At 20.4% G+C, this 11,505-nt stretch overlaps 1 protein-coding gene across 2 annotated transcripts; it reads left to right on the forward strand.

Moving 5' to 3' along the window:
• Positions 1-58: 58 nt before the first annotated feature.
• On the forward strand, positions 59-8,550 carry LOC127280400 (myosuppressin). Of its 2 annotated transcripts, none has more exons than XM_051303366.1 (3): positions 59-296; positions 6,507-6,710; positions 8,184-8,378. In XM_051303366.1, exons 2-3 carry the CDS (start codon positions 6,509-6,511, stop codon positions 8,219-8,221), a joined length of 240 nt encoding a protein of 79 aa, XP_051159323.1. In that variant the 5' UTR covers positions 59-296; positions 6,507-6,508; the 3' UTR covers positions 8,222-8,378. The 2 variants fall into 2 exon arrangements, with proteins under 2 accessions (XP_051159323.1, XP_051159317.1); XM_051303360.1 differs by having other exon boundaries at positions 60-296; positions 8,254-8,550.
• Positions 8,551-11,505: the final 2,955 nt, after the last annotated feature.

Genomic DNA, 11,505 nt, shown 5'->3' on the forward strand with positions numbered 1-11,505 from the left:
CTATGGCGCCCCGTGGTTCGCGCATGGCAGCCCCCATGAACGGAACGTATTTAAGGGCTGATAGGTGCTTCTGTCTCATCACTGTATCGCCACCGGCAGACTTGAAGCACGTTGGGGAACATCCCAAAATAATAATAAAAGAAGAAGATTCGTATTTCGATCTTCGATCTAAAAAAAAGTCGCGCTCTTTATTATTAAAAAAAAAAAAAAAAAAAAAAAAAAAATTAAAATTCAGTGATTTCATCTCGAGATTTTTCAAGAAAACCCTGTTACTTAATTCTTCATAAAAAAAACAGGTTGGCAATATCTTCTTTTATTGAAATTTTATTTTTATTTATTAACTTTTTTCTGTTATTTATTTTTTATTTTTTTTTTTTTAATATATTTATTTTTCATTTAATTATTGCTATTTAAAAAGTATTTGCATAATATATATATAAAAAAAAAATAAAACTCTAAATATAAAAATTTTAACTAATTTGAATTAGTGATTCATTTTTTGGTTTTAAATTAGTTAAATTTTACTAATTCAAAAGCAAAAAGTCACTAATTCAAATTATTTATGATTTTTACTAATTCAGATTTAGAAAGTTATAAAAAAATTTAGTAAAAAAGTTAGTTTATACATAAAAAAAATTTTTTTCTAATAAAATTAAGAATCAAAAATAATATTTACTCTAAAAATTAATAAAAAAAAAATATTCATGTTCTAAAGATAAAAAAAAAATTTATAAGTAACACGGAAAATTTTCTAGTGAAAATTTTCGAGAAGTCTTAAAAAACAAAATTTAAAATTAATTGCATAACAATAAATTCTATACAAATTTAAACAATTTTAACGAAATTTTGTTTAATATTTATAAATAAAATTTTTTAATAATTTATATTTTGTAAAATCATTTACAAAAGCTTCAAAAAAAAAAAAAAATTTCGAATTTTTATTATAATTTTTTAAATATTTTAAATATTACTTTTATAGAGTTAAAAATTCGTATCAAATTTTAAATTAATACCAACGAAATAAATAATATTATTATTATTATTTTGGAAAAAATTAATTATATGCAAACCAAAGTTTTGTTAAAAACAAATAAATCATTGAGAAATGAAAATTTATTTTTTATTTTTAAAAAATTAATTAAAATAAAGAAATTAAAAAAATACTCTTTTATTGCAACAGAAAAGTAAAATTTATGAAATATTTAAATTAACAAATATCCAATTTTATTAAAACGCTCAACAAATATTTATACCTATACGTTGATTTCACCGTAAAATTACATACTAAAATATGGAATTTAATTATTTTTTTCTCCTTTTAATTGTAAAGAGAAAAAAAAGAAAGCTTTTTATTAATTACTAAAATATAAACAATTGATTTTGTTATTTAAAATTGGAAATAGAATAAATTTTCTAATATAAAATTGCGAATGAAAAATAATTGTTGAGATCAGTGTCATCGTATCTATTATTACGTTTATTCACCTGGACATATCTTGAATAAATATTTAACTGAAGCTACATTTCTTCCAACCTTCATAAACTATAGTGAAAAATATTAGTTGTATTTTCAGTTATTATTTATTTCAATATAAATAAATAATTAAATTTTTGGGAAAAAATATATAATATTCATTTCTCTCTGATAAAATTAATTTTTACCAATTGAATTTTTTTCAATTAAGTCTTTTCAATTATAATTAAATAATTAATTTTTCAATTAATTTTTTCCTTTAAAATTTTATTTTTATTTAAACAATTTTTAAATATTTTTATATTATTCAAAATTTTGTGTTTTTAGAAAAAGCGAAAAAAATCGTTCTTGAAATATTTTTACATTATTGTTTCTTTTTTTTTTATTAAAAATAATTTAATAAAATATTCTCACTTTCTTATCTACTCAAGTTTTATGTGTAAAGAATAAATTAAAATCCTCCTGACAAGAATAAATTAAGTCCTTTTCGATAGAAAGACAAAGTGCGATAATTTGTGAGTAAAGAAAATTGAAAATTTTTTTTTTTCCGAACCTGGAAGAAATATTAAAAAGTGGAGGCGTAAAAGGATTAGAGGTGTCCAATTTTAGTCTATTAATTAAGAATAAAAGTTTTTGTTTTACATTGAAAGATTTCATTAAAAGTTTTACACTAATTAGTAGATAGTAATAATATAATGACTCTCATCAAACTTTTTGGTAATATTTTAGAGGTCTTTTATAAAAATTTGAAAATAAAAATAAAATATTTTATTGGTAGCTTGAAATTTCTTCACAGTTTTTTTTTATTTTTTTTTAATTTTCACACTGGAGAAAAATTATTTTACAGAAAATTTTATAATCTTATGAAGAAAAATTTTAATTATATCTGAGGAAACATTTTTTAATAAAAATAAAAATTTTTAATTATTTTTTATTTAATTTTTAATTTTATATAGAAAAAAAGAAGAATATAAAGTTATGGATTTAAATATATACATGTGACGCAGTTTCTAAAAAATATATAGTAAAAAAATCGTGCGTCAGTTGAATAAATATATTTAATTAGGTTAATATAAGAATGTTTTCTTTGTTAAATAAAAAATAAAAAAAATCGAAAAATTTACATTTTAACATTTAAAGTATATATGAAAAATTTAATAATGCCACTAATAGTATTAAAAGTTTATCTGAAAAGATGAAATGAGATTAATGAGACAAATTAACAGAAGATTTATTAGAGCGAAAAAGTTAATTTGCAACTAATTATAATTTATTTAATTAATTAAAAAACTTTTTTTTTTTAAATAAATTTTATCATATTTCGTTGTAGTTAAAAATAATTTTTTTTTATTTATTTTTTTTTACACAGAAATATATATAGGAAAGTAAAAAAAAAAATATATATATATAGTTAAGATATAACCGATTTAAAGTTTCCACGTGATCAAACAATTCACATCCTTTTCCCTCAGAGAGATCCGCAACTCTCGAAATCAAAAGTAGATAAGGAAGAGTTGCCGTCAGACAATCCTGTCTGACCTTAAGACAATCTTACTACTTCACTTTTATTTGCACTGCGGGAAAAAAAAAATTTATTTCCTTCAAATAACTATTATATCAAATATAAATATAAATATTTGCTTGAAACAAATAATTTTTCATTTGAATCAGGTAAAAAAATTTGAACCAATAAAATTTCTCTAAAAATGTTTGACAAATAAAAATTATTTGATTCAAATAAATATTTTAATAATAGTCAAGTAATAAATAAATGAAATGGTTTTTCTTTTAGTTTATAAAAAAAAAATGTATTATTTCCGATAATTCGTTTTAATCAATCAATTTTAACTTGTGGTCCATCCCACGCGTAAATCATGAGTATTGTAAGTAGTAGAAGCCTATTATGATCAGACGCGTGAGAATGTGCGACTATTCATAATATTTTTTATACAATTATAATTATCTTTTGTTTGGATTTATATACAAAAAAAAAAGTAGGCAAACAAAACGAGATAAAAATAAAAAAGAACAATTTTTTTAAACATAATTTTTATGAATAATATAAATATTGTATTACGTAAATCATTTTTGTTTTTTTTAAATTGTTTTTAATTCCGATTTTTATCAAGTTTTTTCGCCTACTCAGTTTCATATTACTTTCAATAAATAGATAAATTTAATAAATATATAAATTCATAAAATAATATTTTTTCACATAATAAATATGCCATTTTTTTTTTAATTTACAAAAAGAACATGTATTTTAATTAAAAAAAAAAAAAAAAAAAATGTGATAGAATATGAAAATTTGCAAAAAATGGTGCATAAAATATAATGAAGGGGTTTTTTTTAAATCCATTTGTTTTCCACGTGTGTCAAATTAAAATTCAATTATAATTATTGAACTATAATTTGCAAATAATTTATAAATTAAAAAAAATATATTCAGAACAGTTTTATTAATTTTCATTGTTTGTCATATATGAATAAACAAAATATTTTTTCAAAAATAAATCTAAGTAAAATATAAACATAATTTCAAATATCGTTTTCACGAGAGTAATAAATAATTGATTTATCCTCTATTACATATATACACAGCGATATATGCAGAAAAACCAATAGAATTTCGAAATTAATTATTCCACATATATATAATATTTATATCACTTTTGTTATATATATATATATATACTATCATTGTGTTTGCTACACAAGAATTCAATTTAGTTATAAATTGCAAAACAATAAAAAGAAAAAAATAATTGCAAAACTTTAAGCAGAAATTAATTTTTTTTTTTGCAAATTTTATTACAATTAGAATAATCTGAATATAAAAAATTTTAAAAGATATTAATTAATTTATTTTATTTAAGATATAAATCCCAGATTTAATATATATGAAAAAGGAAATACAGGAAGTGAGCTTGAAGGATATATTTGATTGTGTAATTTTGTCTCTTTGAATCTAAATAAAGAGCATTTTACGAATGAAGAATTTCTATTTCTAACTTTTTTTTCACTAGAATTTTATTGCGTACTTCAAATTATAATTATATTATAATATATAATTATTACATTATAATTATTAATTATAAAATAATATATTAATTAATATAATAATTATTTAATAATATTTAATATTTACTAATAATAAAATAATAATACGCAATAATTATATATAAACAAAAAAAAATTCACAAAACTATATGATTATCACGATACTAATTTTGCAGTGAAAAACAAATTATTTAATTCAATTAAAAATTATTTGGTTCAAGTATAAATATTTATTTGATAATACTCAAGTAATCGATTGATTTGAATCAAATAAATTTTGTTTCAGTAAATTTTATTTTTATTTAAACAATTTTTAAATATTTTTATATTATTTAAAATTTTGTGTTTTTAGAAAAAGCGAAAAAAATTGATTGAAATTTAGTAAAAAGAATTTTTGTTTTATAGATATAAAAAACTAAAAAGGAGCTTTGAAAAATTAAAACAAAAGAAATTTTGTAAAATCTCTATATAACTTTAAGTACTTGTGTACACAATCGTTTTTTGCAACAGGAAAAAAAAAATGCAAATCTTTTAATTACATAAAAAAGATATAATTTCTTTTTTCAAGAAAAATTTTTTTTTTTTTAGAATAAGGAGTAATAAACTTATGGATCTTTATATTGGCGGCTTTCTAATAAAGATGTGAAAAAGATAAAGAAAAGAGGAATAAGTCTGACAGTAAACTTCTCTCATTATGTTCTCTTCGAGACTTAGTGACGTTATAGTTAGAGAGAAAGAGAATGAACAAGTTTATAATAAAACCTTCGCGAGAATGTAAAGTCAAAGTGAAGTCGTTCTTTTGGCTTAAATATATAGCGATTATATATATAAGAGCTTCAATCCTCTAATTAACAATGGAATATTAAGTCCCAGGGAAAATAAGATGGTGTTAAAATATTATACATGTTCAAAATAAACGAGATATTGCGCTAAAATTTATTTTCTACATAATTGAATTCTATTTTCTTCTTAATTAAATTAATATAATTTTGTTTGCTCCGCGTACAATGGAAGCTTTTGTCGTTTGTAACAAAAGAATTAGAATTGAAATTTTAATAAATTTCAAATAAATTGTTCAACATTTATTTTTTACTAAATGTTTTTTTTTAATTATTTTTTTTATTAAAACATTAAAATAAATAATTTATTTTATCTTAATTTGAAAAAAATTAAATTAATCAAAACATAATGTTTTATTAAACATGAAAATAAATTATTTATTATTTCGAAAATTTAATTTTGAAAAATTAAAATCAATGAAATTTTTTGTTTAATTTTCGAAGAGATAATTTTTTTTTTCTTGAGAATTAATAGTTTCCCATAAAGAAGGTTTTTTTTTGTGTATAGAAATTTATTTTCCATGTTTACAGACTTTTTTTTATGAATGATAATGTAAATATTAAAACACTGAGAAGAGAGAATGTTTTTTGGTGATTATCGATAAGAGGTTTTGGTGTTATTTTTAAATAGAAAATGGGGGGAGTCTTTTGAAATGTGAAGGGATGTGCGTGGTCGCTTTATGTCGACAGTATGTAGGGAAACTTACAAATAACGAAGATATATAAGATTCTCATATAAGTAATTCGTGTCCGTTTTAACGTAAGTCCAGATTTTTTTTTTTTTTTTTTTTCATTTTCTTAGTCATTTTATTCACCACTGAAGTGTAGGTATTGCAGATAGTAAATCGTTTAGTTCAAGAAAGACATATTTACTCAACCTCTTTTCTCCACATTCTCTTAATATACATTTATGTCTTCATTTTTCAAACTGTTTTTCTTTTTCTTTTTTTTTTGATTAAACGGAGAGAATTAAATTTTTTTATATCGCAAAAATAAAAATATTTTTTAAGAAAAAATATTTATTAACAATTAAAATAAAAAAAAATCATTTTTTTTTTAAGAAATATTTATTAGAAAAATTAATTTTTTTTTTGTAAAGAAATTAATTAATTATGTTTCTTTTTCTGTTTCAGACATGAAATGCAATAATGGAGTTTTACTTTTGGCTTCGGCAACAATTGTCATAATTTTCTCAGGTGAAGTATTCGGCATGCCTCCGGCTCAATGTAGTCCTGGATTTTTGGATGAAATTCCTCCAAGGATTCGTAAAGTTTGCGCAGCTCTATCCACATTATATGAACTAGGGACCGCGATGGAAAACTACATCGAGGATAAAGGTAATTTATGCATCAAACTTTAGAACATTTTTTATAAGTATACCATACAAGTTTTTTTTTTTTTGAAATTTTTCACATAAACTCATATTAATAACCTTCTGCATTTATGTATAGAGTATATTTTCATATGTGATTAATGTTACAAGTCACAAAAATTCTTTACATGAAATTTCCATTTGATAAAGAATTATTAACTATAAAATTTTAATAATTTATTTTTTTTATTTTCATGAATTTATTTTTATTCTTAATTTTTTATTTTTTTAAATTTTATTTCTATTAATATTAATTTTTTTATTTTAATGAATTTTCATTTCGACATATTTGAGTAAATAATTTATTTATTGAATTGATTTTATTTATTGTCATATAAATAACGTTTTATAATAATAATAATAATAATGGCTAAATAATTTATTTTTTATTTATAATTTTTAATTTATTATTAGTTTTATTAATTTTCACAATCGCCAATAAAATTGCGAATATTTTAGAAAAATATTGAACAAACCAAAATTTTGTGTAAAAAATTTTACGGATTTTATTTTTTCACTTAAAAAAAAAGGAAACAAATTTTTAGAGGAAGAAATTTTTCTTTTATACTTCTTGTGCATTTAAAAGTATATCAACTTTTTCATCAGATTGAAATTCAATCACATTGAAAATTTATTGAGTAGGTTATTGCAACTACATATATATATAGGTGAGTTTGCGGAAGAAATTGGTTACTGCGTTGAACTTTTTTTGATGCGATTGAATGACAAGAATATTGAGAAAAAAAATAAGAAAAAAAAGAAAGTAATTAACTTTTTCGTTGAATTAACAATTATTGATGAGAAATTTGTTTTTGACACTTTTTTTTTTCTTTTTATTAAGGAACTTGAAATTTATTACGCGAATAAGAAAGCAAGAAATCTTTCATAACTTTTTTTATTACACATGTCGAAAGTTCCGCGTGTCCTGAGTTATTTATACATATACACGGAAATTTAATTCGTATAAAATAGAAACAGAAGGAAATAAAAATTTCAATTTTTTAAATTAATATATAATATTTGAATAATTTATTTTTTTACAAACTAAAAAATTTCTACTCAAAATTTTGGAATTTTTAATGCAAAAAAAAATTGTATTAATTAGATTTTGATTATTGCTTGAAATAAAAAGTCAAATGAAAACGACTTTGAGTATTTTGAAAATTGCGAAACAAAATTATGCAAATGGAAAACGTTTTAGAATCTTTCTCTTTCTTTTCTTTTTATCTAAATTCTACTGAATATAAACGTTTTAGTTTCGTTAATTACTAAATAATCTACATTTATTTTGTTGAATTTTTTCTTTTTTCTTTTAATAATGAAAAAATATGTTTTTATTATTTATTTTTAAATATTTTTTTTTATTAATTTAAAAATTATAAAATATTAATTCAAATAATAGACAATTTTATTTATTTTTTTTTTTGTAAAATTTCAGCAAGATCACAATATCTACAGGATTATCAATCACGGTAAGTTGCACAACTATTTTTGATTAATTTTTTTAGTTTCAGTTCTTCACGAGACTGTTCCTTTGCCTGACAGTGGTGTAAAACGTCAGGATGTTGATCACGTATTTCTACGTTTTGGAAAACGACGTTAGACAACTTTGGCATTCTAAAAAAAACAAAAAGCAAGATGATGATTCCTGCGCGAGACGAAGGGAAATTTTTTTTTGCAAGGAACCATCGTCATTAAGTCCAATTTGTAATGCAATAAATATGCTCTTTTATTCAATATTTCATCATCCAAAAAACAAATAAAAAAAAGTTAAGTAAAAATTGAAAATAAAAATTAACAAAAAATTTCTCTTTCGTATAACGTATAATTTTTGATTTTTGTCGTTCGGTCTCTTCGTCATTTATCAATAAAATAATGTTTATGTTTATTTTAAAAAAAAATTTTTTTTTCGAAAACTGACGAATGGTCTCCATTATTATAGAATTAATATATATATATATATACACCAACACAAATATTTAGAGAAAATAAAAATGAGAATAAAACAAAAACAATGAAAAAAAAAAAGGAAATTCGAGTCTGATTGCAGATTCACTGATAATTGAGATGAAATGATATATATAAAGGCCGGATACAAAGAAGGAACAATTTCCTTAGCGTGCGATCTTGATAATGACGCGGCGCCTATGAGATTCACCCACTCGAAGCCGCCAATAAAAGTCTGATTAGAGTAAATGCAGGATTCGGCATCCTCGACAATTTTTGCGCCCTTTAATTAAGTATTCACAATTTTTCTGACCCCCTCTCATAACCCGCAATGCCATCTTGTCCCCAATTCCTTTATCTTCATTTCTTTAAAAAGCTCTTATTTTTATTTACATTTTTTTGCAATACAAATTTTTTACTTGTATTATATTTTTTTTTATTACATTATATGTAACAAAATTTTATTATATTATATAACTCTTTAAATTAACAAAAAAAAAATTGTCAGTGATAATTACAAAATTCAAAAAAAATTTTCAAAGATTTATGAAGATAAAGGATAAATAGAATAATAATAATCATATATATAGCTTCCATGATATTTGAGTTTTACCTAAAATCCTAATACTTAGAAACGTATATTTATTAATTGAATGCTAAACATCTCCTTAAAAGTGATTTTTTATAAAAAAAAAAAAAAATTTAATTAATTATTACCTTATCAAGTAAATATTTATTTGTATGAAATAATTATTATTGAAACTTTACCTCAAATAGAGAAATTGATTCCAATAATTTTTAATTCATTTAAATAAAAATTATCTGAAATAAAATAATTTTTTAAATCAAATTTCATTCTAACAGGTAAAATATTCCTTTAATCAAATTTTATTCTCAAACTGATAATCATAAATTTGATTTCACAAATTCAATTTCAATTATTAAATAATCATAATATGAATTATGTTTAAACTTATAAAAAAAAAAGTTGATATAAATGCAAAGTGGAAATTTCAAAAAAAAAATAATTTGAAACTAAAATCGAATAGTCTCTTTTTTTATACAAACAAAAATAAATTTTTTTAAAAAAAAAAACTAAGTAATAATCTTCCCGCAAGATATTTAATAAAATTTTCCATACTTTTGAAATTTTCACCTAAAACAAATATTGACTGAAATTAATATAAAATTTATTTCGTTTTTATTATTGAATGAAACATAATCTCTTTTTTTTCAATGACAATATTCGATGCTCTAGTAAATTTTATGTAAAAACGCAGGTCAAGCGATTTCTGTCTACATTTTTTTTTTTTTTTTTTTTTGCTAAATTTGCAAGAATATTAAACTTTTTCAGAAAATGCATAATTATTTTATAAAATGACACTTTCATTTCCGTCAGTGATTCATTTTTTCGATTTTACCTGAAAATAAACTAATTGAAAATTAAAATTAATACCATAGTAATTAATCAATTTTAAATTAAGTCAAATATTTTCAGTCATTGTTCCAAAGTCATTTCATTAAAAAAAAAAAAAAAAAGAAATAAATGTTTCCTCAGAAAAATAAAACGATGACGAAATAAAATTTACAAAAATCAAAATTTAATTAATCCAATGAAAATTTTCTTTCTCCATTTAATTTACCAATAATTTAATTAAATTCATAAAAAAAAAAGTAGAGATTCAACCTAAAATATTTGTGTCAGTCAATAATAAATTGTATAAAAAATAAAAGCCATAGTAAAAATGAATTGCAAGAAAGTAATAGATTCTTTTTACAAGAATTGTTAATATACTTTCCTATTTTCTGAAAGTAACATATTTTTGCATCATGTAGAAAAATTTTAAGCATATTTTTGCTTAAATTATGAACTGAAATAAATATGTAGAAAAAAAAAATGAGAATTCTTTGAAAATACAAAAATGGAAATATTTAAAGTGAATTTAATAGTAAATTAATAATACAAAAAAAAAGATGAGAAAAAATTTAAAAACAATTTCTATTTATTGAGAAATCTTCCAACCGTGTGTTAAAAATATAAAATTTTCAACGAATTTTCGATCCAACTAATATTAAATTCAAATGTAATTTAAATTCATAAAAAACTTAAACATTTTTTTCAATAATAAATTATTTTTAATATTTAAATTTAATTTAAATGCAAAATCAAAATTTAATGAAAAAAGAATAGAAAAAATAGATTCACTTAAGTATTTCCAAATAGAGTGAAAAAAATGTAAATTAAAAATAATTATTTCTGAGCGGAACACTTTATTTAACAAATTATTGTCAAATAAAGTATTTTCACTTGTATTTAAAAAATATCAATCTCTAGATAAAAATTTAAAAAAAACTGAATGTAACGCAAAATTATTTGTCAAAAAAAAAAAAAAAAAAATGACGAAGTATTTTGTATGAATAATTAACGCACATATTTATCTCTGATCTCTTGACAAAAATACGAGCAAATCTTGCAAAAATTAATTCAAAATTTTTTGAAGAAAAGATTCTAAACATCCTGCAAAAATGAATTAAAAAATAAAAAACCTAATGTAATACAATTTCTATACTTATGCAAATGCTTCGTCATAATAAAATAATAAAAATTGTATACGTATATCTTAAAATCAAAAAGTTTCATAATTCCGGCTAATATTAGAATAATTAGGAAAATAAAAAAAAAAAAAAAATGGGAAAAAACAGCGAAATTTGTTAAGGGGATCTTTCGACGCTGCAAAAAAAAAAATAAAAAAAAAATGTCAAGTCATTTTAATCTATCAGCATCTGCTTTTCGATGTTATATTATATTGTTA

This window comes from Leptopilina boulardi, unplaced genomic scaffold, assembly GCF_019393585.1.
Source record: "Leptopilina boulardi isolate dan_hultmark-lab unplaced genomic scaffold, ZJU_Lbou_2.1 LbouV2_112, whole genome shotgun sequence".
Classification (NCBI taxonomy): Eukaryota; Metazoa; Arthropoda; class Insecta; order Hymenoptera; family Figitidae; genus Leptopilina; species Leptopilina boulardi.

Coding starts and splice junctions, on each gene's coding strand:
- LOC127280400 (XM_051303360.1), top strand. CDS start 6,509: ATGAAATGCAATAATGGAGTTTTACTTTTGGCTTCGGCAACAATTGTC. Junction 6,711..8,253: donor AAACTACATCGAGGATAAAG/GTAATTTATGCA, acceptor TAATTTTTTTAG/TTTCAGTTCTTCACGAGACT.